General features: G+C 38.4%; 2 protein-coding genes across 9 annotated transcripts; both read right to left on the bottom strand.

The window, feature by feature from the left end:
• Positions 1–31: 31 nt before the first annotated feature.
• LOC103479978 (WD repeat-containing protein 37) lies at positions 32–15,948 on the bottom strand. 8 transcript variants are annotated; one of them, XM_017309932.2, is made up of 17 exons: positions 15,767–15,948; positions 13,644–13,850; positions 12,160–12,195; positions 9,979–10,075; positions 9,145–9,240; positions 8,830–8,894; positions 8,447–8,496; positions 6,544–6,613; positions 5,783–5,918; positions 4,913–4,984; positions 4,773–4,817; positions 4,615–4,691; positions 4,297–4,531; positions 3,159–3,300; positions 2,924–3,058; positions 1,822–1,936; positions 32–908 (listed from the first exon to the last, which is right to left on the bottom strand). In XM_017309932.2, exons 2-17 carry the CDS (start codon positions 13,779–13,781, stop codon positions 777–779), a joined length of 1,641 nt encoding a protein of 546 aa, XP_017165421.1. In that variant the 5' UTR covers positions 13,782–13,850; positions 15,767–15,948; the 3' UTR covers positions 32–776. The 8 variants fall into 8 exon arrangements, with proteins under 8 accessions (XP_017165421.1, XP_017165422.1, XP_017165423.1 ...); XM_017309933.2 differs by having other exon boundaries at positions 13,644–13,846; XM_017309934.2 differs by lacking the exons at positions 6,544–6,613; positions 8,447–8,496 and adding an exon at positions 8,545–8,634 and having other exon boundaries at positions 15,767–15,947.
• Positions 15,949–17,592: 1,644 nt separating this feature from the next.
• On the bottom strand, positions 17,593–27,524 carry gtpbp4 (GTP binding protein 4). Its single transcript, XM_008434696.2, has 17 exons — positions 27,368–27,524; positions 25,837–26,007; positions 25,653–25,756; positions 24,638–24,774; positions 24,462–24,562; positions 23,755–23,847; positions 23,435–23,626; positions 22,035–22,100; positions 21,866–21,955; positions 21,671–21,781; positions 21,100–21,177; positions 20,202–20,253; positions 20,010–20,110; positions 19,607–19,804; positions 19,432–19,497; positions 18,103–18,246; positions 17,593–18,002 (listed from the first exon to the last, which is right to left on the bottom strand). The coding sequence occupies exons 1-17, from the start codon at positions 27,413–27,415 to the stop codon at positions 17,850–17,852; spliced, it is 1,905 nt and encodes a 634-aa protein (XP_008432918.2). The 5' UTR covers positions 27,416–27,524; the 3' UTR covers positions 17,593–17,849.
• Between the last annotated feature and the right edge of the window lie 69 nt (positions 27,525–27,593).

Below are 27,593 nucleotides of genomic sequence, written 5' to 3'. Positions count from 1 at the left end.
GTTCCATCTAATAAAATCCCAATAAAACACATTTTTGAAGTTGAAGGTTTTAATAAGTTCAAGGGATATGAACACTTTCGCACATCAGGAAACAACTCATCCATAGCCAATCTATGACCACAAGTTAAACAGTAAAGAAGAATTTTCCCTTAAAAAATAAAATCTGTAACAGACATTATTTTAGACAAACAAAAACAAGGTGCATAAAGTTTCTGCAGAGACTCGAGAACCTCTGAGGAGAAAACTGCCTAAATAATCAGAAATTTGTTGCTGCTCTGATCTACCTTCTGTCTGCAAGAGGAAAACATGGTTCTACATTTATACAGAAAAAAAACTAAAAGATAACAAGGGATTATGTGCAACACCAAACCAGAAAAATTCACAGATGTTTCCTTTAATCTGCCACCTGAAGCAAACATTAGATCTGGAGTTTTGGAGCTAAAAGCAGCAGGAAGCAGCAGAGAAACATGTTAACTTGCAGTAAGCAGGAGCTTCTGTACATTGTTTGTGCTTTCATCAGTGAGTGGTTCAGAGGTTTGCCTTTGTTGCCAACAGTGACGGAAAGTGAGACAGATGCTTTTCAAGCCCCTCAGCCTGGAGAAAGTCTGGTCTGAGGAACCTCAACAATCCTAAGGCTTTAAAGACCGACTCCATGGAGTCACACTGACGTCTAAACTAAACTGCTTACATCTGTCGAGACACAAACACGCGCTGTGGGTGAGGTTTCACTGTGTGCTAACAACGTGAAGAAGAAGAAGAAGAAGAAGAAGAGGAGGTTATTTCTCCTGCAGCAGAGCCGGGATGTTGATGTTCCAGCCGATGGCCTGCCTGTCGAAGCCGCAGGTGAACAGGTTGCAGGCGGCGTTGTCCTCACACCAGGCGGAGCAGCAAACCATCCGACGGTGACCCTGAGCAACAACATCCACCAATAATCACCTCTGGTCCAACAACAATCACTAAAATTCGATCAAAAGTTCCTTCAGACATCACTGGGCTCTGGAGCATTTTGACAGAAAACCACCAGCTCCAGAGAAATCCTGAAGAGATTTTATGAAACCCGAAAGACGGCGCTGTATCCTGACCAAACATCCTGACTGAAGATCAGCGTTTCTCAAACTTTTTCAGGCTAAGAAACATTTAACCCGTTTACCAAACACTTGAAATGATCCCCAAAATAACATCTTGTCGTCTTCCTTCACCGTAATGAGAAGGGCGGCGCCGTTTTGTAAATAAATCCATGAACACATTGGGAGTGTTTTGACTTATTTACAGATTCTCAAAGTTTGGATTCTAAGCTTCCCAATGATGTCAAATGGAATCAAGCAACAAGTTGTTCACTACAAGGGTTGTGTGCATTAATATCATCTTAAGGCCGTTTGTAATTCAGAAACATAATAAAAGATAAACGGACTAAGTGGGCAAGACTATTTCCCACATCTTGAGGTTGAGCTGCATGTTTAGACATTAATTGTGGGGTTGGACCTGAAGACAGTGTGTTACAACTGGTACAAATGCTGCGGCACGACTTTCGGCTTTATCGTCTCTTCACTGGCTTCCTGTTGAATTTTTAATCCGTTTTTAATGGTCTTACCATTACGTAGCGAAAGTTTCTTCATTTATGACGCTGAAGAAAGATGAATATTTTACTCACCTTGCTTTGTTATGGCAGAACCAAATGACCATGAATTCAAAAACCTGGTCAGTTTGGACTGTACCCAATATATTTAGTTTAATTTTATTTATCTACTGTCTGTAAAATCCATCAGCCTTAAAGAAACTAAAACCAAAAGTCCATCTGGAGTTCACGTCCTGCCGACTGACCTGTCTGTTGCTCCGCGGCAGCCGAGCCAGTCGCACTCCGGACATGTCGAACAGTCGGACCTGCCGATTGTCGTGAGGAAGGGCGATGATCTTCTGGTTCACCGACACGCTGATCCTGAGGGGAAACAGGAAGCAGAATAATTATTCCCAACTTCCTGCTGCACTTGTGAAGAACAGATGTTAGTGATGAAGTTACTGGATGAAAATTTGAGGACAGATTATTTCCCACAGCTGAGCTCAGCATCCAGAAATGAATAATTCTGACTTTGTGAGTGGATTTGTCTTTTATTTGGTGGTAAAATTTATTTTAAGTAGGATTTAATGAAGAAACAAAGTAGAATGAATAAAAAGTAAAACCTGGAACGAGGACTCATCCTATAAACGCCTGTTTTCACATTTATTTGATGCAAATCCCCAAAACAAGTAACCAAATGGACTTCATAAAAAAATCATAAGTTTTATTTTCATACTTTTGAGGAATGAAGTATTTGTTTTGAGCAAGTGAAACAGGTTTTGAAGTTTTTACAGATTTAAAAATGGACGCATTGTTGTGCAGATGCACCTAGCGACTGAGAAAAACCATAAAACCCAAAAACTCTCACAGTCTGCGGATCGTTTTCACATTAAGTTACATTATTTTACATTAACAGACTTGAACTGAGTCACTTTGGAAACAGGACTGATGCAACAAGCTGGACATGGGATCATTTCTCATGACTTTAGTGCTTTTGTATTTGGGATTTATATGATTTTCATTTGTTCAAAGCAGTTTAGCTTCAACAGTTCAGGTGAGTCGATGCATTTTTTTGTCCCCAGCTGTAAAGAAAGAGTTTCTTTTCCTCTCCATGGCGTTATTCGAGCCACCAATCTGTGTGCGCAGTGAGACTGATCTGAGTGCACATATCGATGTACATAAACAATAATTTAAGGTACGTTTGAATTTCACACCTTCAAAAGGAAAATTAATCTTTCCTAAAGTAAAAATGTTACTTTTGTATTAAATCCGTTAAATACTTTTAGTTTTAATATGTTGTTATTGTGATTGCCATGAAGATTTTTCGTTGGTGTTTGACGAGTATCGGCAGGTTTGCGGTTCACACACCTGTTGACGGCAGAGTCGGTGCGAATGGTTGCTATGGGCGACCGCATGTTCTTCAGGTCCCACACCTTGACGGTGCGATCGTCGCTGCCCGACACCACGTTGTCTCCCACGGTGAAGACGGCGGACGTCACCGTGCTGCAGAGGAAGAGCTTTTACACGCTCGTTTTCATTCAGGAAACCTGCAGAATTTTAATTGTTTTCTAGATTTTTAAATGTTTGTTTGCGTCAGACTGACTCTGTGTGTCCCTGGAAGACGTTGACGGAGTGGATGGACGGGTCTCTGAAGTCCCACAGCCGGAAGGTGGTGTCTCTGGAGGACGTGACCACCAGGCGCTGGTTGGGGTGGGTGCAGCAGTGGGTCAGCTCCTGATCATGACCTTCACAGACACATTTGTTTCAAAGCTCTGGTGTCCCTTGTCCTACACAGTTGAGTTAAATGGTGACGCTGCGTCACTGGCCTCTACAGAGCTCTGCTAAAGAGCGAATACTGGAGTCAGGTGCTGAAGCACAGAGACATCTGAAGCTTGCAGGTGTTTGAGACGTAAAGATGCTTCCTTTACGTCTCAAATGTAAAGGAAGCATCTTTAGGTCAGGACAGATTTATACACATCATGTCCATTATTTATTTATTTTTCATAAATAATTAGATTTTAGTCTGCTCAATTCTGCCTATTTTGATCTGTTTTTGTGCGTCTTGTCACTTTAAATCCACATAAGCTGCTGCTGGCCACGCCCCCCAACTCAACATTCATATACCACCAAATTATACAACAATACATCTTAGAAAAGCATTAGTAAAGCCTCCTGCACATCCAATAAGAATGCAGCAAGTGGTTTCTGGATGGCAAATCAACAACAAAACAGTCATAATAATAATAATAATAATAGATTTTATTTATACCTCTAGATGTCAAAGGCCAAAACTAAAATAAATAGTACAAAGTAATTGCAATGGATAAAAAGAGATTAAAACCACCATCTAAGCAGCAGCAGCCATTGTACAGCGCATACAGTGGGAAAACCAGCTGGAGAACAGCGGGGGTTGCTAGGCAACGGGCAGAGCCTGACTGGGGTTGCTAGGCAACGGGCAGAGCTTGACTGGGGTTGCTAGGTAACGGGCAGAGCCTGACTGGGGTTGCTAGGCAACGGGCAGAGCTTGACTGGGGTTGCTAGGTAACGGGCAGAGCTCAACTGGGGTTGCTAGGCAACGGGCAGAGCTTGACTGGGGTTGCTAGGTAACGGGCTGAGCTGCTGATTTGTGATTTTCTGTTTTTAGAAGCAGTTGAGATCCAAATAGAAATACAAAACATGCAGAATTTTGCATAACTCGTCCTCTTTAAACAGAACCCGACTCCAACACCGGAGCATCTTACCAGTGAGCGAGTGGACCAACTCCGAGGTCTCCACGTCGTACAGGTTGGCGGCTCGGTCCCAGGAGGCCGTCACCACCTGTTTGCCCCCCACCAGCCAATCGGCAGCGATCACCACGCCCTGATGGCTGCGCAGCGTCGTGGTCGGCACGCGGACCGAAGGGCAGTCGTTCGGGCCCTCTGCATCGCCGTCCACGTCGTCTTTATCCGAGGAGTCCACGTCGTCTTCACAGGGCGTCTGCAGGACGGACAGGGGAGTGAACCGGAAATAAAGTCTGCTGGAGTCGCTGTGGCGAGCGAACAGCTGCAGATCAGGCTTACAGTGGTGTCAGCGACGGGCTGAGGAGTGGGAAGCTGCACCATGTACCTCCAGATGTGAGCCGTCTGATCTCCAGAGGCTGCAGGGAGAGACAGAGGGTTTAACGAGCTGCAGTGTTTTATCTAATAAGTATCTGGGTGATGGAAGCGTGGATGATTACCAGTCAGAGCAATCTGTTCACTGGGGTGGAACTTAATGGAGTTAACTGAGGAAAAACAGACCAAACGTCAATGAAAGTTGCCGTTTCTACACCGTCCAACAACGCTACAACACATTATGATCAAATGTCTTGGATGCTACCTGATCCCTGGTGGCCCAGGTACTTCAGGAGGCACTTTCCGGTCTCAATGCTCCACAGCATGGCAGTGTGGTCTGTCAGGATAAATTCAAATCTGAGGTTTTTCATAGAAATTAATGCAAAATGAACAAATCTTTGCAGGTTCATTTCAAATTTTGAACAAAAATACCCAAAACACCTGTGGGTTTTTATTGTTTTTATTTGTGTCTTTTTAGATCTAAAGATATAAAATGCATTCTAAATAAAATCTGCTATTATAATTTGTATTATTTTGCCAAATAAATAAAAAGAAAAGTCCCATTTTAATTTTTTACGTAGATTTTGGACATGAGGAATAAGTATTGTAAATTTATTGCTAATATTTCTAAAGTAGCAACACACAAATCTGATTTTTGATTGCAAATAAATAAAAATAATTGTGAAATCCTGCGTTGTAGATGCATATTTATAGCTTTTAAACTGTTAAACTAAACCATCTATATTACAAGGTGTCTGAATTTGATACGGATTTGGGTAAAAATGTTGGCTTCAAGAAGCCTGCCAACACGTTAGGAAAACAAATAATCTAAAAAGAGAAAAAAAACAATAATAACACAATTATTAGACACTATAATCACTTCTCCTGCAAACAGAGATCTTCAGGTTCAATTAAAAGTATTTTTTTCTCAACTGTGTAAATGGTTTCAAATTTAATTAGCATAAATATTCATTTATCTTCGGGCTTTTTTACACAATAATCCATCCAAGTTTTAATGGACAAAAAGCAGGAGAAGGCTAAATATTGAAGGTGTTGTGGAAAAAAGCAAAAAAACAGGAAAAACATTTAAGTTGCATTTAAAAAAACAAAACAAGGGGAGTTAGACGGCGCGTACCTGCAGACGCGGTACCGAGCACCACAGGCTGGGCGCGCGTGGCGCTGAGGTCCCAGATGCCGTCCCTGTGGCTGACATACTCCTTCACCAGCTGGCAAACCGCTCTGGACGTGGTCGCTTTGAAGCTGGACACAATCTGACACCGACGCCACACCAACGTTACAACAGAACGGCGAAAACGCAACGGCAGGGTTCATGAACGCAGCTTCTTAAAATGGAATCATCACTTTTTGGTTTTCTGCTTATTCTGCCTTTCTTGGCACCTTTTTAGTCAAATATAGCTCTTTTTTTTTACTTTATTTGATTAATTAGGCTAATCTTTATCTGATCCCATTTTATTTTTTCAGAGCTGTGCAGGAATCCTGTTCTTAGGGAGGAAGCAGGTCAGGAGGAGATGCTCTGCAGGGTCCTTGTAGTACGCCAGGGCTAAGAAGCTTTAAGTTCACATTACATATTAGTCTGAGACCATTTATTGACTAATTTAATAACCTTTTGTATGTTTTAAAATCAACTAGAGTAGGCATAAACCCTGCAAACCTGATGCTGAAAACAAAAACCATCAGCTAATAGCAAAAACAGATCTGCAACATAAAGATCAAATCAACATAAATGGGTTCAATTATTCTGGATCAGTAGATAAAAAAAGGTAAATTTATCAAAACAGCGCAAAGGATAAATAAAAACAGGGTGAAAGCTGGTGGGACAAGAAACAGGTTATCATTAATGTATCAGTTGAATCGAGGTTTGATGGAGGCGTTTACATTAAAGATGGGAATGATGCAAACAGGAGTCCTGGTGCGTTTTGGACACAAACTGCTAAATAAGTTCAGACTGAAACGAAGGAGGAGAAAAAAAGGCATCATTCATCTGAGAGGAAGTTCAGTCTGCCCAACGGCGACGCTAAAAATATTTACTTATTCAAATGACTCAAGCAGATGGAAAACGCTGCTGCTGATTGTTAGTGAGTAAAAAACTCCAGCAGCAGAAAAACAAAGGGACTTTATGGGACAGTGGAGTAAATTATTGCTTTCCCATCCATTTGCGATGGATCCAGAAATGATTCCAGTTCAACACTGATGCATGATGATGCAGTTAAAGTAAAGCAGCAGCAGCAGCAGCAGCAGGGACTGAGGGGAGTTCATGGTTTTAGCGCTGCAGAGTAAAGCTGTGAGCAGCGAGTCTGAAGCACCCAGCTGTTAATGAGCTACAGTTTGCACTGCAAAAACTCAAAACCGTTTTTCGGTTTAGTTTCTAGTGCAAATTTCTTAGCACTCTTAAAATAAAACAAAACTAACTTGCAAGTAATTTTTCAGCAAGAAACAGAAGCTTGTTTTAAGTTAATAATTCCTTAATTATGCTGAAAAAGTGCTTGTTTTATTGGCAGATTATTTAACTTATAGAAAGTGTTATAAGTAAAATAATCTGCCAATGGAACCGGACCTTTTTCAGCAAAATTAAGAAATTATTGACTTATAACAGGCTCCTATTTCCGGCTGAAACAGTATGTATAAGTAACTTTTGGGTTATTTCAAATGTGCTAAAATATTTCAACTGGAAACTAAAAAAAATACTTGTCAAGATTTTGAGTTTTTGCAGATTGAGGTGTGCAGTCTGCCGCAGCCAAACTCCGATTCAAACCCGATCGCAGAGCGCTGAGCAGGACGTGAAAATAAACGGATCCAGACGAGGTGTAAGCGGTACCTGGACGGTCTGGGGAGTTTTCTGAGGGAAGCTGAGTGAGTGAGGATGCACAGAACGTGGCTGAGCTGCAGAGCTGTCAGCTGCACTCTGGATGGATCCGACTGCTTTTCCCAGGTTCCTGTTCTCTCTTCAGTTACCAGGACGCGTTTTTGAAACGTGGCACACAGAGAGTATTTTAAAACGGCTCTAGTGTTGTTTTAGGGTTGTCTCTGTAGGAAGGTGACAGTAAAACAGTGTATGTCCAGGATGTGTGTGGTCTGCAGAGGTGCTAGCTGCCCTTTTTCTGACCCCAAACCTGTCACGTTCTGTGGCCGAGTCAAACCACACAGTATCCGAGTTTTCATTACAAATGTGCGGAAAACACCGTCAATATTCCACTAATGTAAAAAAAAAGAAAAAAAAGTGCAATTTCACAACTGTGGTGTTTCTATTAAATAAGAAACAATAAAAATCATGTGAATAATTTTGTACTTCAAACACTTCCTGTCATCTTCTTTGTGGTTTCCACCAGTAGAAACATCCAGTTGTTGATCATGTGATACAAAACAAGTGTTTCCATTGCAGTTTTGCGAAATAAACTAATTTAGATACGGACATAAAAATAAAATAAATAAAAAAACCACCTCATCTTAGCACCAAAACTTTCTATCCGGTGGTCGTAACTCTTCAAAAACTCTTCAAAAAGTGAAAACGGTGCGGGCTGAGCAGACTGCACCCTGGATTACAACGGAGCAACCGCATCTGAAGCCCCCTTCTGGGTGAATCTCCTACTTTTGGCGTAAAAAGCGTTTGTAAATAACAGCTGCTTCATGCTAAAGACGTCTCCACAGTGTACCATTATGTGAATGCCGAAAAGAAGCTAATAAATCAAAGCCAAAGAGATGCAACTGAAAACAAGCCTGTTAGGGAGATAAGAGGAGTTTTATCTCACGCCGAAACTGAGAGAAAAGCTCAAACTCCTACATTTGAATGACCAAGTCTCGTGGGGAGGAAGTGTCGACCCCCTGGCTGGGCTGTTCATGCATATTGGCACACAAGGGGGGAGAAATTTTACAAGTTACCCATGAGTCTCCACCCCACAACTCCCAACTGGTTACGTTGAAGTTGCGGGATCCGCCTACTACTCTGGCGTGGCAAGAATTTGAACGCGGCTATGAGTGAAGAAAGGGTGAAAAGACAGCAGTTCCACTCTTTAACATTCACACATCAGTTCATATTTGGCTCACACTTCTCTTCTACCCAAATCCAAGTTAAATATTTTAACATCTTATTTAACCTTACTTATTCTGTTAACAGAACAATAACAGGAAATGAAAAATGAAATCCATTGACGCTGAAGTCTGTACCTTGCTTGTGGACGCCTTGTAGGTTGTTTTCAGTTTCTGAGACAGCTGGCTGGTGCTGTGGCTGGCTGCGCATTAAAACAGAGAAAGAAATCAGAGGAGATTCATCTCATCTTCCACAGGTCAATACAAAACACAAACCTAAACTAAACTGCGATATTGAAAAGAAAATTAGTGTATAATTGTTATTGCACACAGCAAACAAAGGTGATCTTAAACAGGAAAGGTTGAGCCCAGTTTGTTATAAGATGGGGATAAAATGAAAGGTTTTGTGCATTTTTATACGTTCATTTAAACATGTCTGATAAAATGACTCACCTTTCGTTTTCAGAGCTCCTTTTGCTAAATCTGCTCCTTCGACTGCTTGTCCGTCTGCAGCCAAGCGATCGTTCAGGGATTCGATTTCTCTGCGGACTGAAAGTCACAGGATGCTTCGGTTAGCAGTTTTAGTGGCTACAGCTGGAGGTCCTGGAAAGTTTTGGTTTTTGCACCAAATAGGCCACAAATAGATCTTTATTCACGGTGATTAAGAATCTATGTAGAAAAGCTCTGGACAAGTAAGGTCAAATCTAAAACATTTTATTTCAGCCAATTCAAAAATGACCTTCAAAAAAACAAGGGTGTGAAGCTTTTCCATCCAACAAACCTTCAAGTTGTTCATAGAAATAATTTTCAAACAACTGCAGGAGGAGAAATAAAAAAAGTCCCACAATGATTACTTTCAGTGAAGCTAGCTTGAAGGCAAAGCTCAGATTTATTCTGTTGAGTAGTTATCAGCAGTCATTAGCTTACCTGCATTACCTGGAACCATTTTCATTACATTTGAAGTTGGATTTGGATTTCAAATTAAGCTTATATCAAGATAAATGTTAAACCTCTGCATTGGATAGCTGTTCATTTTGTTGCTAAATAATTATATTTATTGAAGAGTATTGATAATAAATTGATAATTTGATCAGAACCTGAGCTACCAACAAGTAGAGCTTCTTCTGAGTATCCAAACCGTCCCACTGATTTTGAGTCACATAACAGATTTAGAAGCTGCTTGGAGACTTTTAGAGCCAAAATCTACAACTAAAATATTAGGAAAAAAAAAAACTTAGCAAATATTACAATCAGACAAAAATCTTCCAGCAGTTTTGGAAAACTTACGTTCGATATTTTCCAGGTAGAGGTTTTCGAACTCTCTCTCGATCTGACTGAACAGATCCAACAGGTTGGTCCTCAGGGTCAGAGGCAGCTTGGAGTCCTGCAAGACGAAAGAAATGCTAATACGAGTACAACTGGAACCAAATACTGTCTGAAGTTAAATCAGGCAAACTTCTCTTGTTTTTAGGTCGTTTAGAATCATTACAATTATTTCTATTTTCTAGATGCCAGTAAACCGGGCGAACCCAAAAGGTTCGACCCAGTTATCCAGTTGAAAGAGAATTATCCCTCATATTGTAAACTTCAGAATTTGAAAAGAAATAATAAAAAAAAAAAAGAAACTTTCTTGCCAAGTTTTCTTGCATTTAACAAATAGAGATCATTTTGGTGATTCCAACTGACCTAAAATGAGTCTGAAAAAATGTGTCTGGTATGTAAATATATGGCTTCAATTGTACTGCAAGACTGGTTGTAAAAATTATTTAAAAGTTGTGCAAAACTTTTAAATTTGCAGCAGTTTGCAGCTCGATTTCAAACATGTCCATAAAACCTCCAAAATGAATCAAACACCTGATGACTGGCATTAAAAACCAAGAAGAAATAATGTAAAATGAATTCTGGTGTCTGGAAAGGAAGGAAATCAAAATGAACAGAGCAGATTTGTTTCCTTAGGGAAAGAATATAAAATCAAATCAAGCTTAGACTTGCTGGTTCAGCCATTATGAGCTCATGTTTTAAAAATGTTCAATGAGTGAGTCTGATGTAAAAGTAGTTTCTCTCTGTCTCTCTGCCAGTTTTCACCTCTATCCAAACACACAGATTTTATATCTTTTCCTCTTTAACATGAATTATCCCTCAATCTGCTTTAGCAGCTTAAATCATGAGCACAGATTAAATCCTGCGTCGTTTACAGCTGCAGCTCAGCAGGAACAACACAGCTGCATTTCCTTGGAGAAGCAGAGAGCACATCTCTTTGTTTCAGCTGAACGGATTCTCGCTGCGACGTTTTTCAAAGAAAACCAGTCGAGTGTGACGGGCCTGAAGCCGACAGCGGAGAGCTCAGTGCCACGGCACAAACTGTGGGCAGAAATGAAAGGCGTGGCAGGAATCGCGGCGCGGCGGCGTATTATCAAATGAGACATGATGATGAGAATAATTTGCAGAAGACAGCAACGCTGATTTCTCAAGCCCTGTATTCAATAAACTATTTATTTTTTTTAGCTATGATCACTTAAAAAAGGCAGTATAAAACTCCCTATATTTAACGTAAATAATTAAGAACAATACAATGATAATTGACCAAAACAAAGATCATTATTTTCAAAAGGAGGGTAGTGGAAATATTTATAAACAGTGGAGAAACAAGAAAGCTCCTTACCGGGACTAAACTGAGAGTATTAACAATTACAAACACTTGATTTAAATGTTTGGTTGCAAACTATAAAAATAAAAGGTGATGCTGCTCTTATCCTTTGCCAAAAATCAAAATACACTGCCTGCTAAAATCTATCTATCTATCACATGCAGAGGTGGACAGAGTACCCAAAAATTGTACTCAAGTAAGAGTAGCATTACTTCAACCTATTTTTACTCAAATGAATATAAAAAGTTACTCAAGTAAGAATAAAAAAGCATTTTGTGAAAAGTTTACTCAAGTACTGATTAACTGATCAAATTATCAATCACTTAAAATTTTTAAATTACATCTTCAGACGGACCAAAATATAAAGTTAAGAGGAAATGACAAAAATTCATACAAGTAACAAAAAATAAAATCAGACAAAGGAATTTTTTTTTTTTTAAATCAGTTGCTTTCAATGTCAGGCCAAAGACCTTCATGTTATTTTCAGTTGTAATTCTAGAGTTGGCCAGTTGGTGTCACTGTGTGTACGAGGTTATCCATGTCGGACGGATTTGGTCTGTGAATCTGAAACGACGTCAGCCGATTGCAGAAAGCAGGTGGATCAAATAAATGAGATCATTAAAGACGAGCAGAAGATCGTGAGAAAAAGTTACTGAAAGAGAAATTTTCTCCTCATTTCCCCTTTTAAACACCAACATCCCACAGCTGGATTTACCAAAACTACTTACTAAACAACTACCTGAATCATTTCAGACACACAACACCTACTCTCAGCTCTAACCTACCCTAAACTACCGGGGCTGTTGGCTACTGCAACTTACCTCCATCCTCCCCAAGGAGTCCAGATTATCACAGGACTGAAACCAGAAGGGACCAGAGTGAAAACATAAAGTCGAGAGGAAAAGATCACAACAGACGCTTACAGGGGTTCAGATCCCAGAACATTCACCTCCCGTGTCTCCACAATCTGACATTATGTCTCTGTCATACAAAAAACCCCACAAAAATATGTTTATTCAAAGCTAAAATAATATCAGGTGATCAGTTTTAACTGGGAGCCACGACTGCAGCCTCTTGATGTTCAGGTTTACCATTAAACCAGTAAGACGGATATTACACTAAAATAAAAGTTTGGTAAAATATTCAGAATGACAAACAGAGTAAACCTGCCTTTGGTTTGGAAAAACAAAACAAATTCAATGATTCAGCCAATTTCACTCCAAAATAGACTTTATCAAAACCCTGATCGATCAGCATGATTGACTCTGATTGATAATTAATAGGTCAAATACCAACACCATCTTCATAAAATGCATTAAAAAAACTATGAAAGTTGGAGAGATGTGCCCCTTCAAGGCAAATATTTTTGTAATTTGTTCATTTCTTTATTAATCTAAATGATTATGTCACTAGAAAATCAATCAATAGAAAGATAAACCAATCAAATGATTGTTATTTTGAGACAGTTTTCTAATAGTATATAAGGATAATAACAGAATGAGGCAGGAACACATTTAAAGATTAATGAACTTTAAATTCTAATGAACTAATGCTGAAACTGGAAGACATTTTAAATATCCAAAATAAACAAACAACAGAAAATGAATCATGAAGTCTCTGTAAACTAAACTGTCCTTCAAAATAAGAGCTAGTTGAGACCAGACTGAAGACTTTAATCATCCAGTATTTAGAAGGAAAAAAAAAAAACAATAAATCATACAAATGGAAATTACTGCGCTCGTTTTAATTGAGCGTTTTAATCATATCAATCACGTGATTCATTTATTGCTGGTTTAAACAGGCCTGGTCATCAAGTTTAATAAAATGCTCCAGTTAACTTAAAGATTAGTTTTTTGCTCCCAGTTTAAATAAAACAACGTTCCTGCCTAATAAAACAAAACAGCTGACAAATAAATGCGTCAAACAAATTCACATAGAGAAGTTACTCTTCCTTTTCAACACTAGCATGACTCTTTCTGTCTCATTGCTTTACTGTGTGTTGTGAAGGTAAATACAGATAAACCTGATTTATTCTGCATCCAACAGCTTTAATTCCTGTCAAACTGAAGCAAAACCAGCCTCTATCCAAGCGATTCTCCTAATCCAGCTGTTCCCAGCTAAATGAAAATAACCTTACATCAATAATGCAGTAATTGCAGCATGCTTAAGCCAGCAATAACCTCCTCTAAACGGCTGCATTACAAGCTAATTGGCTTAGGCTTATGGGTGCAGCCAGCAGGACGGCGGGCTAACAGCAGTTTGACATGTAAACAAGAACAGCAGGTCGTTTCTGAGGCGTGATCACCTGCCCCTCCAGCAGCTCCCTCTGCAGGCCTGAGCGGTCCTGCTCCGTGCTGTTGGTCCGGCGGATGGACAGGCTGTGGGACTTCCTCTTCTGCTTGGCCTGGCGGGAGCCGGAGCTGCTGCTGCTCTCCACCGGCATGGCTGGCGTCCCTCTGACGTTCGGCGCTCTGAAGGAACGCGGAGAGGCGGATTGGTCTTGGCAGCCTGGCTGGTGTGAAGGTGTTACCCGGCGAGATGAACGGAGCGTGAAAACAGGATTGGAGAGCGTATTTAGTCAGTGGGAAGCATAAGGTAGAAACAAAAGAGACTAAATGACAAAGCAGAAATATTATGAGACCGAAACACAAAAAATATCTGCAGAAGCATCTCTTTCTGTCAACTTTCTGCTCTTCAAATGGGAAAATATGCAATTATGATAATATTAATTATTTAATATTATCTGAAGTCTGTTAGTTTTTACATTAATTGATTGGTGATTGATTTAGTACTTAAAAATTACATCAGACGGACTAAAATATAAAATTAAATGGAAATTTTGGTATTTTAAGGACCTGAAGAAAGTACAGCGTAGGAAACATACATTTAAAAAAAAGTAAGTCAAGTAAATGTAACTGAGTAAATGTAACTAGTTACTCTGGTTATAGGTAATGTTTCAGGAATCTTGTTTTGAGCCAATAATTCCTTAATATTAATGAAAGAGTTCTGGTTCTTTTGGCAGATTATTTCACTTATAAGATGATAAAAATGTCATGTTAAGTGGAATTATTAGTTTTTCATCAACTTTAAATAATTATTGACTCTAAACAAGCTCTTAAATCCTTCTGACAAGTAACTTGTAAGTTTATTTTGTCTTATTTCAACATCATACTAACATATTTGCAATATAAATTAAACCAAAAATACTTGGTAATTTTTTGTGTTTCCATTATATTACTTAAAAATTGTCTCAAAATAACAATATTATTATTAATCACAATAATATCTGGGGCAGTTTTGCATTTAATAAGCTGATAGTGATGTTTGCAGCAACAACTGTAATTCAATATATTGTAGCGCTGTAAACAAAACACCAGGAAGCAGCTGTTGTTTGCATGTTTGGCTTTTGTATCAAGTTAATCTGGTAATAAAATCTGTTGTCCTTTTAATCCCAACGTAAATATTAGTGGAGACACTGGAGCTAAAATAAACTGTTTTGAATATCATGGTAGAAAACAAGAAAAGCAGCTAAATTTAAATGTGGAATATTGTAGATTAAGGTCTGCGATTTATAGTCATATTCAATAAATTAGAATATGTTACAAATATTTGAGAGAAATAAAACTTTAATCAGGTATTAAACATACATTCTGTATTTGAAAATATGTTTTTATTGTTCTCGTGTAACATTCTAAATATAAAAATCATGTTTTCATTCATTTTAATTGGAAAATCATTATAATTTACAGTTTGTGTAATTAATCTATATAATGTTTGATTTTCTGAAATAATTCAACTTTTCCGTGCTTCGCGTCAAAATGGTTCATATTTTTACATAAAATTGTTGCAACTGCCTTCTTATTTTAGCTTTTATACGACAAGAAATAATCAATAAAGCTCTTTTTTAATGCAAAACCCTTTTTTGTAAGAAAAAGCTGGGTGGATGTTCAGATTAGTCAAAGATTGATCAACACGCCCTTTATTGTCTTTCATTTCTGGGGAAAGTCTAAGGATGTTGATGGCAGATTTAAAGCTAAATCCAGCCGACTTGATGCTTTTTATTTGCCCTTGAACTAACAGAAGGTCTGAGGACACTCAGAAATAAAACATCCGTCCTTCTGTCTCCAGTTTTCCAGCAGACACTGCTCCTCTCTTCTCCAGCAGAATAAAAACACCTTTGTCTGGATTATCAGACAGTCTGCTCGGCTCCTTTTGTTCACGCAACACAAATAAAAACGCAACGTTAACGCACTAAATGCTGAAAATCTGTCACTTTAGTGTGAAATAAGATACGTTTAAGACGCAGCTTAAGTTAAAAACAGAGCCGTGTTAAGACACGTTAAGTCAAGCTAACGTTATCCTCCCCCTATTAGCAGCTAATAGGCTAACGGAAAAAGACGACCGGTCAAAACACGGCAGCAAACTTACCGGAAAGTCCGCTAATGCTGCTTTTTGTTCCGGGGTGTGGTTCCTGGGTTTGTTCCGTTTGTCATTGTTTTTATTTGCGCTAAAGGTTTGCGATTTAAATCCGTGTTGACAGCTTCACAGAACCGTTACAAGTACGTGAGAAACGATAACGAAGCCAATTCCGGCCCGAAGCTTTTCACAATAAAAGCACGAACATTTAAATCAGAAAAACGGCAATGTTCTTCAAGAATACACTTAGTCCCTGCTGAGCATTTATGTAAATACACAGCAAGAACAAATCTATATTTTTTAGAATCCCCAAAATTAATATACGGAAATAAATAATCCTGAAATAAATTTGTGATAATTATAAATCTTACTAGGGCAGTAACCCAGGGCTCCAATTTTTGGAGGGCACCCCAAACGGTTTATCTATTTTTATAATTGCAAACATTGTACTTTATGTAAAACTCATAGGATCAAAAGTCATAGTTGTATTAACATTTTGTGTGTGTTTTTTTTTTTTACAAATACAAACAATATTCAAGTATTTCAAAAATTATACAGCTAAAGTACATTTCTTTGGGAACAACATGGCATTATTGGCTAGGGAACATATCAAAAGTATGTTTTGCAAACTTTAATTTATATAAAACTCATAGGGAAAAAATAGGTGAGTTGTATGAATATTTTGTGATTTTTACAAGTATAAACAATATTCAAGTATTTGAAAAATTAAGTTATAGTGCATTTCTTTGGGAAAAAGATTGAGTCATTGGCTAGTGGATGAATTAAACCCAATATGGATCATTCTTAACCAATCCATTAAGAAAAAAGGATAGGGAACTGAAACTGGGGCTGTACAGTGGCGCAGTTGGTAGAGCTGTTGCCTTGCAGCAAGAAGGTTCTGGGTTCAATTCCCAGCCTAGGGTCTTTCTGCATGGAGTTTGCATGTTCTCCCTGTGCATGGTGGGTTTTCTCTGGGTACTCCAGTTTCCTCCCACAATCCAAAAACATGACTGTCAGGTTAATTGGTCTATCTAAATTGTCCCTAGGTGTGAGTGTGAGTGTGTGTGTGCATGGTTGTGTGTCCTGTGTGTCTCTGTGTTGCCCTGCGACAGACTGGCGACCTGTCCAGGATGACCCTGCCTCTCACCCAGAACGTTAGCTGGAGAGGAACCAGCAACCCTCCCGACCCCACTGAGGGACAAAGGTGAAAGAAAATGGATGGATGAAACTGAAAATGGCTTTAGCCCCAGGGCGCACATCCTTGTAAATCCGGCCCTGGTTAAAGTAATTAATTGTTACAAAGACAATATTATTTTGCTTGAAAGTCATAATTATAATATAAAAAGTGAAAAATTATTCAGTTTTGCATTTTAAAATCCCAATTATAATTCAATTCCATGATTTTACAATTTAAAGTCTTATGAGATTTAACTGAGATCTACAAAGTGATAATTACAACTTTGTATCTCAAAACTTTAAAAAATACATAAAATATAGTGAAATTATCCTTTTCTTTGGGTGGCACAAACAAGCGCCCGTACATAAAGAATTTGACAAAGTAAAACAAAAAATTAAACAAGCAAAAGGTTCCAAAACTTGCACAAATTGTCAACAAATAAATTTTAAATCAAATTTGAAATGCTAGAAAATAAGAAATGTGTATGAAGGATCATTTACAGAAGGAAATATCATTCAGAGAGCAGTAGTAAGGTTTCCTCTAAAGAAAAATCTAAGGCAGTGAGTCAGTGGTGAGGTGTGCGGTGACGTTAGTTTACATTGAGGATCAGTTTTGAGCTGTTTTAGTTCATGTGTGCAGAGGTATGAATCCTAAACATGGCTTCGTTCAGGTATTTGTTTATTCGGCTTCCTTGTTACGGAGTATTTAACAAGAGGAGAAAAAACAGAAAACATCATCATCACTCTATCCAAAGAGCCACACAGGTTACTTTGGACAACAATTCAGCAACTGAATAATATCTGAAATCAGTGTCTAACTCTGATCATTTCATTTCTGTTTCAGAGTCTCTGTTTCCATTCTAAAAATATGGCTAATATAGTTGGGTTGTTTTATTTCAGTCCAGAGAAATCTGTTTTTTTATCTGCGATCTTTGGTGCCTGACTTCCTCTTCCCGGACAGCAGGTGTTTGGGTTTGAGGTCGAACACGTGTCTGTCGGACTCTCCCTTCCGGGCCTGGCGGTTCATGTCTCTCTGGGAGTTCTTCATCATCTTCTTCGCCTTCTTTACCATCTAGAAAACACCCGCCACAACGCCAGCAGTCAGTTTTAATTTTCTGATAATAAAACAAGAAGCTGACACATGATGAGGCAATAAACGCATCGTCACGCACCTTGACGTCCCGTAAGCCCGACTGGTCTCGTGGAGGACGGGAAGCGCTCTGGCTGCGGGTTCTGGAGGTCGGAGGCGCCGAAGCTTCACGTTTGCGTTTCCTTGTGGCGCTTCGTGAGCGCCGGGCCTGCAGAGCGTAGTGGCTCTGAAAATACACAAAAAAAATATTTAAAATCGCTCAAACATGTTTGTCATCAGCATGAACAATGAAATAAACAACAATAAGCGATGAAAAATTATTTATTCTACGTTAAATTAAGTTAGTTTAAAAGCTGTACGTGTACTAAGTGCTTTGTTCAGTTTCTTTTTCTTGTTTTCACAATTTTAGGTACATATTTTAAGTATGTGGGAAATTTGCGATGTGCATTTATACAAAACTTAAAATAAGTAAAAAAAAAAGGTTTAATGTGATGGTAAAGAAAAGTAAAAAGCCTCAAAAACAAATCCATATTTTAGTTGCTCCAGCATAAATTCGCACTGAAAAACATTCAGAAAAATCCAACTTTGAATTTCAGTTCATTTATTAAAAGGCAAAAAATCCAGATAAAGTCCTAATAGCTTGGATACCAGTAATTTATTTATGTATTTATTCTTGCTGAATAAATATAGAAAAAGCAAAAGTTGGATTTTTCTACATTTTTTTAGGGTAAGAAAATAAACCTAAAATTTATTTTAAACAGGCTTTTTGAGTATTTATTACAGTAATAAATAATAAAAAAAGGTAACACTTTATTTGAAGGGGGTGAATAAGACTGTCATGACACTGTAATAAACATGACATAACTCCTGTTATTAACACGAATAAGCCTTCATGAATATTTATGACTGTTGTCATAAAACGTCATTCGGTAAATTATGACACTTTTAATACAAAGTCGGCATTATTCAAAATGTCTTTGTTATGACAACTTGACATTAACCAATAAATCATTACTGATTTATACTGAATTACTGAATTTGTTATAAAATTATTACTGATTGCACTTTAAAAATTAGGTAACTTTATGTTATGTTATTAAAGGTAAAGTTTAAACAGGAGTTATAACAGGAGTTATGACATGTTTATTACAGTGTCATGACAGTCTTATTCACCCCCTTCAAATAAAGTGTTACCTAAAAACATATCTACTATCACTTCAAACTGCAGGATGTAATATTTTTACTTAAGCATAATTTCCTTTTGAACAAAATAAGAATATTTATATTATTTCGGACTCGTTTGCAGTTCTTTCTTTTAAGCAGTTGTTTTAAGTTATAATTCCTGTGTAAACAATAATTAAATAAAGTAGTTTTATCATTTATAATTCATGATTTTGAATGAAGAACTTACATCATTCTTGTCGCTCATGTCCAGACCGAGGTTACTCATCTCCTTCTCCAGCTTCTTCTTCTCAACCTTTGCAGAAACAACAACAAACATGCGAGTTATTTAAATATTTCGAACACACAAAAGCATCTCTCGTCCCAGGTAGCAGCAGCCGTTGCCATGGAGACCCTCCTCCCACCTTGGTGGCGGTCCTGGGCATGCGCGGCCCGTGGACGTCCTTTTCCCTGGACTCCAGCACCAGGAGCTGCTTCTTCTCCCGGATCTGCTTGGCCAGGGAGCGGATCTCCTGCATCTCCTCGTCCTCGCTCTCCTCGTCCGACTCGTACTCCCCGGCTCGCTCCTTCAGCTTCTCCTCCTTCTCCAGCTCCTCCAGTTTCTGCAACGCAAAACAGAAATTTGATCAATATGAGTTCAGTTTGGGTTTTAAAGTCTGAGCTGACAAAGAATCAAGTAAAAATCTGAACTTAAGCTGCTGTTAATGACTAAATAGAGTGAAAATTGTGTGTCCCAGGTGTAAGTCTAAGAATTGAATAATAACCATCAGAAGGAGGATGAACTAATGAACTTTTTTAGAGACTTACCCTCATGATGTCAGGGTCGATGTAATCTGCAACGTTGTGACCTTCCCACACTTCAGGGATCTTATCATGCTTCTCATCCTCGTTCATCAGATCCCAATATTCTTTAAAATAATTAGAATAATCAGTAACACATAGGAAAAAGAAAAAAGCAGCTGCCACCTCTAAGTTTATTAGAAGTGAAAGTTTTCTCACTCTGCAGGTCCAGAACGTAGTCGTCACCAAGCTCCATCTCCAGGTCTCTCTCCTGAAACGTGGAAAATTTAAGATCCGCTTAATAAATTTGCTTATAAATAACAATATTTTCATAATTTTTCACCTGAAAAGCTCCAGCAGACAGACTGAAATTCCTTCTGTTGTATAACCACATTTTTGCTGTTTAAGCTGTAATAATTCATGATTTGTAGGAACTTTCAGGGATGTAATTTTTAATCTGAGTGCAGCTGGTTGGTGAATCTATGCAGAATTATAAAGATAATTCATGAATAAATGAATAAAATATTTATTATTATGCTAAAATTTTCTATAATGAAGAAAAATGAAGCAAAAATAACTTAAACTTGAGAGTTTTGACTTCAGGGTAAAAATCGAACAGGATATCGTTTATTTCAGATTAATTTGCTGTCCCACATTTATTTCTGTAGTCAAATAGAAATGATAGAAGAACAAATAACTTTTTAAAATAAAAAATCATGTTTATATATTTTTATGAATTTGTATTTATTTATAGGTTAAAAATGCAAATATTGTTAACAAACACTGAATACAAATTTTTATCTCAGCATGTTGATAGCAGAATTAAATGGACCAGTTTTCTAAGCTTCAAAGCTGCTGATGTGTTTGCAACTCATCTTTATGAGATAATTTGAGATATTTCCTGTTAAATGGCTCAGACTAAAATTCTCAGGACAAAAACCCTTAAGAGGAAAACAAAGGAGCCAGATAAGTTAAAAAATTACAAATATTCAGTCCAAGCATCCAGCTCTGAGTTTAATAAGCATCTGAGTAACTCAGGTGTAAAGAGAGAAGATGAGGATAGTGTGAACTGTGAGCTGCTTTTCCAGGTGAGCGTGTCGCTGTAACGTTTACGCACCAGTTTGCGTTTGGGTGTGTCGACCTCCATGGCTTTCCTCCGGTTCAGAGCTCCTTCTGGGATGAACGGCGGTCTCTCCTGGGAAACATCAGAAACCACTTTTTAACCTAAACTCCTCAAATCCGACAGAACCAGAGATGCTGTTTGGCTTTGACTACTGATATCAATCAATTAAAACAATTAATCAGATTAATCAATCTCTAGCTCTGTGATTCACCACCATTAATCAAAATATTAACAATTAGATCATGTAAACTAAGAGAAACTTACTTCAATACACATGAAAGGGGACAATTGAAGGATAAAATAAATTTAATTTTCAAGGGTCTCCCACCCCATTTTTGATGCCGCCCTGGGCAACTGCAAATATCTTTATGTTTTCAAAAGAAAATGTTTAAGAAAATGTTTTATTGTCTCAAGCCAAACATGTTTGAAGACTCTCAGGTTTTTATATTCAGGAAGGTTTAAAGGAAGCCATTTTGTTTTAAACATTAATTCAGAAAAGTCGTTCTCCATTAATTTCTTAAGTAGATTAAAATGTTAATTTTTGACAGCTCCGGGCCTAACCAACCTTCTCGTCCCTCTTGGCCGGCATGGCCAGGTGGAGCCTGTTGAGGACGTCATGGACCTTCTTGCCCTTTATCTTGGTGTTGACGCGTTGAGCCAGGAGTCGGTCGCAGGCCTGAGGAACAAAGCGGTGTTAAAAAAACCCCGATGATAATCTCACCAGAGCGTCAGAACGAGCCCACCTGCTGCCGGATCTCACCTCGGTTTTCACCTTGATGACGCCCTCCTCCGTCAGCGTGCTCGTCTCGATGACCGGGATTTCCTCAGCGGTGAGATCCGCAAAGATTTTCTGGTAACAGATAAAACGTTCAGCTCTGAGAGGCTCAGTAAACGATGAGCGGAGGAGCTGGAAACCGATGAAAACCGACCTGGTTCTCCTCCGACAGCTCGCTGATCATCTTCACGTCACATTTGTTTGCAACGACAATGAGAGGCTGCGGAAATGAGCAACAATCAGATGCTTGTGGTTTGACGTCACAGGAAAAATAAAAGTAAAAGACAGGATTCATATTTTTAAATATTCCCAACAGAATAAGTTCAGCAGTTTCTGAAATAAAAACACAAAGATGAGGAAACAAAGTTTGCCAGAAAACCTTTTGCTGGTTTCCCTCCGACCTCTAGAGGGAGCCAAAGTTCACTGAAGAAAACAGGAGTTCAGTTTTACTGCCTTACAGTATTTATTTCTGGGATTTTTAAGTGATAAAAACAGATAGAAGTCTGAAAAGTGTGGCATGCATTTGCATGAAGCCCCTGACTGCATCTTTCACAGGATGTTCAGATTTACACATCTGCAGACATTTGTATCTTGGATGAAAGGCATCTCAACATACATTTTTGTCTTTCCACAGACTGAAAAATAGTGAGGTTTGGACTTTGACTAGGCCATTTTAGAACCATTTTATTGCAGCTCCAGAAAGTGAACATGCAGCCTCAAAGAGGTTTTCATCCATGATTCTCCTGGATGTACCTCCATCCATCTTCTCAAGATGAGCTCTTAACACTTTCCCCTTCCCACAGCATGACGCTGCCACCACCTTGTTTCAGCAGGTAGGTGATTTATTCAGTTTCATGAGTCGAGTTAAGTTTTCCAACATGTGTAAACTAAAAACTACAAATCTTCTCTCCAACATGGTGTGCTTAGATTCCTGCAGGAAGTTGGGATTTAAACATTAACCATGTTAAATTTTATTTTTTTTGCAAAGGTTGTGTGCAGCAAATTCAGCTTTTTTATCAGTTATGGCAAAAATGAAGCTTAAAAAATTATGCAACTTTTTTTTTACCCTACCCACAACATCCAGGAGGGACTGACTTATAAATCAGAGCTGGATTCTGTTTACTAAGGCAAATTATAAGGCTATGCTTTTACTTAAAGGGTATTAGAGTAAATGGGGCTGAATAAAAATAAAACACTTTGCGGATTTTTTATGTTAAAATTGTGGACACAAGATTAATCCTTGTCCTTCTACTTCATATCCATGTTCTCTGTGTTTGTTTACTATAAAATGATAAAATTCCAAGAAAACACATTAAAGTTTGTTTTTAATGTGCGTAAATTAAAGGGATGTTAACTTATTTCAAAATTATTATGTTTTCATGTTAGAGGAAAGTTTAGTTTGGTATTTTAGAGTAAAACAGAAGCAAGAAAAGACTAAAAACATGTTTCTTCATCAGTAAATATCCAGAATGGTGGCAGGAAAACAGATCATCTTTCCCGTTTAATGCAAAGTAAACCTCTTTGTTTTTAACATGCGAGGTGTGGAGGTCGCACCTTGTTGGCGAACAGCGGCCGGATGTTGTTGAAGAGCTCCAGCTGCTCCTGCAGCGTGTGTCCGCACTGCTCCGACGGATCCATGACGTAAAGCACTGCCGCCCGCAGGTGCGCCAGAGCCGTGATGGCCTGCATCTCGATGGTGTTCCTCTCCTCCAGAGGGTGGTCCAGGATGCCGGGCGTGTCCACCACCTGCAACCAAACACCAAACACTCAGTTCCTCTGCAGCAGCAGCAGCAGCAGCAGCGATCTGCAGCAGCAGCAGCAGCGATCTGCAGCAGCAGCAGCAGCAGCAGCGATCTGCAGCAGCCGAGTGGTACCTGCCAGCGCAGGTATCTGTAGTCCATGTGACCCACGAACAGAGACTTGGTGGTGAACGCGTACGGCTGCACGTCGACATCTGCTCTGGTGACCTGAGGGGAAAAGGTCATTTTACACGACGTCAAAACTCCTCCTTCAGCAGCCTAATTCTGACAATTAAATGGTTGTTCAATCGACTACTCTGATGATTAATTGATTACTCTGCTGATTAATCAATAAAAAATTCTGCAGAGTTTTCATTTAATCACTGAAGCTTATATTAACAAAATTAATTATTTTTTAATAATAAACTAAACATTTTATTGTCTAAAACGCAATAACATTGAACGTCCTTAGAGTACGACTTGATCAGTTGGACCAAAGGATGAATCCGCAGCTAAAAAATCCTTCAAACGTGTCTGAAATGATTGCAATAAATTATAATATTGTCGTTTTGAGGACATTTTTAAGTAATATAATGTATCCAAAATAAAAAAACAACAATTAAAATCCATAAATAAAACAACAAAGGCAACCAAAACCATAAGTATAATAAAATATGAAGTCTCTGTAAACAAAAATTGTCCTTCAAAAACATCCTCAAACATTAAAAACAGGCAAAACTCCACCCTTTCTACTTTATTTATCATCAATACATCAACTAACCAATCACTAAAACAGTTGGCGATTATTTAAATCTTTGATTAATCGTTTCTGCGCTGCTCACCTTGTTGATGAAGCTGGACTTGCCTACGTTGGGGTATCCACACAGCAGCAGGGTCCTGGTGTTCGGGTCGATGCTCGGCAGACGGGACAGATGCTGACGAACTGTTTGGGATCAGAACCAGAACATTTAGCTAAAGATCCAGCTGAGCGGACGGCGGGGCTTCGCTCGCCTCTCACCTTGCTCCAGGTACTCCAGACTGGACTTCTGCCTCTTCAGGATGGTGCACATCCGACCCAGAGCGGCTCTCTTCAGCTGTTTGCACCGGTACATGGAGTCTCCGTACTTCATCAGACGCACGTAGTCTTTGGCAACACTGGACGAGTTAAAAGGGGACACCTTCAAAATAAAAGCCTTCGGGAATCTGTTGCAGGTTGGTAATTTATGCACGAGTGTATTTTTGATTAAATATAAACTGATGGGATTTAACACAGTGTTGAACCACATAGAACTGTTTTAAATACATGCTCTATTTGCTTATAATGTATTCTCTTGTTTGCCACAAAGTTAAAAAGAATATCAAAAATTGGAAAGATTTACATATCTACTAATGAATGTCTGATATTGACGAATGTCAGCCATATCAGTGACATCAGATACCAATATTGGCCCAAAGTTTCATATCAATTCATCTCAGCAGAATCTGCTGGGCTTTCTAATCCCAAAAACCAAATTCAAAACACACCGATCACCACATCTGTGACTTCAATAGATTTTCACTGTCAATAATGTACTTCAGTGAAATTTTTTATTTGTATTTATTTTTAAGAGTATTTTTACTACGCTGTACTTTATACTTTTACTTGGGTAATTTTACTATAAAGTATCTCTCCTCTTACTTGAGTTAAATTTCTGGATTTTCTACCAACTCAATGAAAAACAAACATGTTTTAACCAGAAACTCACCAGACACAGACACACACATGTAGTTTCTGTTGAAGTTTATGTTTTTTTAATGAAAGGAAATGATTTGGAAAAAAAATATATTTTTTGCCATTTTTAAATACTTGTATGAATTATTGTCATTTTGGTCCTTAAGATACCAAAATGTCCACTTAACTTTATATATTGGTCCATTTGATGATGTAATTTATAAATATTAAATGATTGATAACTTGATCAGTTACTCAGTACTGGAATGGACTTTTTACCAAATACATTTTTACTCTTGCCTGAGTAATTTTTTGGACTTACTTGTCGATCAGATTCCTGGCGATGTTTATCTGTCCTAAGGCCAACTTGTAGTGGTCTTTATCATACAGCACATTCATCAGATCAGCATAAAACGGATGGATGTCCTGGAAAAATAAGAGATGACCACAACCTGCCTGCAGAAACCAGATCAGAACAACCAAAATACTCAAATTGAGGGTCTTACGTCGAGTTTGGGGAAGTCGGTGAGGATCTGCGTGAGTCGGTCGTGGTAGTTCTGCTGCGTGAATTTCACCTTCCGCATGTAGAAGTGCCGGATGCGGTGGATCTGGTAATGCTTGTGTATCACCGTCGGCGTCTTCCTTTGAGTTTTGGATAAAGTGACGTCGATGAATTCCTGCAGAGATGGTGATGAAGGCGACTCGGAGGTTAGAGACAGCAAACAAAACGCCGACGGTTTGGTTTTCAGAAAAACATAACAGCGTTATCAGAGCAGGAAAAATATCTAGACAACAACAAAAAACCCAAATCTGAGCTTTCATATCTGAAAGCAATTCATTCAAAAATGTATTGCTTTGATTTTCTTTGTCATGATCAAATTCTCCAGCAAGAAAGCTAATCAAAAAGACTCATTGCTTCTTATTTAAAAGTTTCTAAGAGCTATTTTACTGCATTAATACTAATATAAAGAAAGCCTTGCCCAGTCAGTCAATCAAGTTTTCAGAAACCAAAAGAAAAAATATATTAAAAAAGTAATTCTGATTTCCCACATATAAGAAATTAACAGCAAATTTACAGTTTAAATGTCCAGCAACATCCAGTTTTCTTTCATCATTTTCACCATAAATACAAGAATTCCTATAGATTTTTCTAATATCGACCAAAGACATACACTTAAATATAATTTCCTAATTTATTTTTATCACAGAACATTTTCAGCTAAAAGGTACAGGAAGCCCATTTTCTCTCTAATTTCCACCATAAATACCCAGCTTACTGTTGATTTATCCAATTTACACCAAAAATGTCCAGTTAACCGCCGTTTCGTTTTGATTTCCACCATCAGTGTGTGGTTAGCTGACATTTCATCACTTATTTTAACCAAAAATGTCCAGATTTTCGGTTTCAAGGTCCAGGAACCGGCTGTTTTCTCAACCATTTGCACCATAAATGCCCAGTTTTCTGTCCATTTCACTAATCTAAACCAAAGATTTTCAGCTAACTGCGTATTTTAAGCTTAAAGACCCAGTAATCTCCTGTTTTAGCACCGTTTTCCATCATAAATATCCATTTAGTTGCCATTTCCTGATCAATTTTCAACCCACGATTGAAAACCCGCGAGATTTCCAATCTAAAGGTCCAGTAACCTCTTGATTTTTCTATTATTTTCACCATAAATAACGGCTTTCTCTGGATTTCTATGATATTAACCAAAAATATAAAGCAAGCCGCCGATTTCCAGTTTAAAGGTCCAGCAACCTCCGGTTTTCCAATTTCCTCCATAAATATTCAATTAGTTGTCAATCTCCTACATAATTCCACAATTTTACGTATAAATTGGCCGTCTTTCACTAAATTTCCGTCACAAATCTTCTGTAAGAAATTAATTTCGCCTCTAGTTTGTTTTTTTAAAAGCACACTAGGCTTTTAAAACACGTGTTTTCCTTCGGTGTTTTCTTTTCTGTCTGTCGATCATTTCTCACAACGACTTGAGCGGAAATCGATTTAAACTGCGAAATTAGTTAAATAAAACTTACCTTGGCGGTGGGAACCACCATAATCTTTTTAAAGTTATAAAGTGCCATTTTGTCGGGACACGTTTAGGTCCACTGACGGCACGGAGAAGGGAAGGGAACCGGAAAATACGTTGTAAATGAAGAGGGTTTTCTGTCTCCTTATCGCCCTCTAGCGATTGGAGTGAGGGACAGCAGGAGGAATTTTAAAATACGTTTTAAAACCTAAAAATCCGTTTGTTTTCGCTCA

The sequence above is a fragment of the Poecilia reticulata genome, chromosome 17 (assembly GCF_904066995.2).
Source record: "Poecilia reticulata chromosome 17, P_reticulata-male-v2, whole genome shotgun sequence".
Lineage (NCBI taxonomy): Eukaryota > Metazoa > Chordata > Actinopteri > Cyprinodontiformes > Poeciliidae > Poecilia > Poecilia reticulata.
Note: the sequence above shows the minus strand (reverse complement) of the source record. Positions and strands in the feature narration are given on the sequence as shown.

Coding starts and splice junctions, on each gene's coding strand:
- LOC103479978 (XM_017309932.2), bottom strand. CDS start 13,781: ATGCCGGTGGAGAGCAGCAGCAGCTCCGGCTCCCGCCAGGCCAAGCAG. Junction 12,196..13,643: donor GGGAGCTGCTGGAGGGGCAG/GTGATCACGCCT, acceptor TTCTGGTTTCAG/TCCTGTGATAATCTGGACTC. Junction 9,241..9,978: donor CTACCTGGAAAATATCGAAC/GTAAGTTTTCCA, acceptor TGTGACTTTCAG/TCCGCAGAGAAATCGAATCC.
- gtpbp4 (XM_008434696.2), bottom strand. CDS start 27,415: ATGGCACTTTATAACTTTAAAAAGATTATGGTGGTTCCCACCGCCAAG. Junction 25,757..25,836: donor CCGACTTCCCCAAACTCGAC/GTAAGACCCTCA, acceptor TTATTTTTCCAG/GACATCCATCCGTTTTATGC. Junction 22,101..23,434: donor GGCCGCTGTTCGCCAACAAG/GTGCGACCTCCA, acceptor TCATTTCCGCAG/CCTCTCATTGTCGTTGCAAA.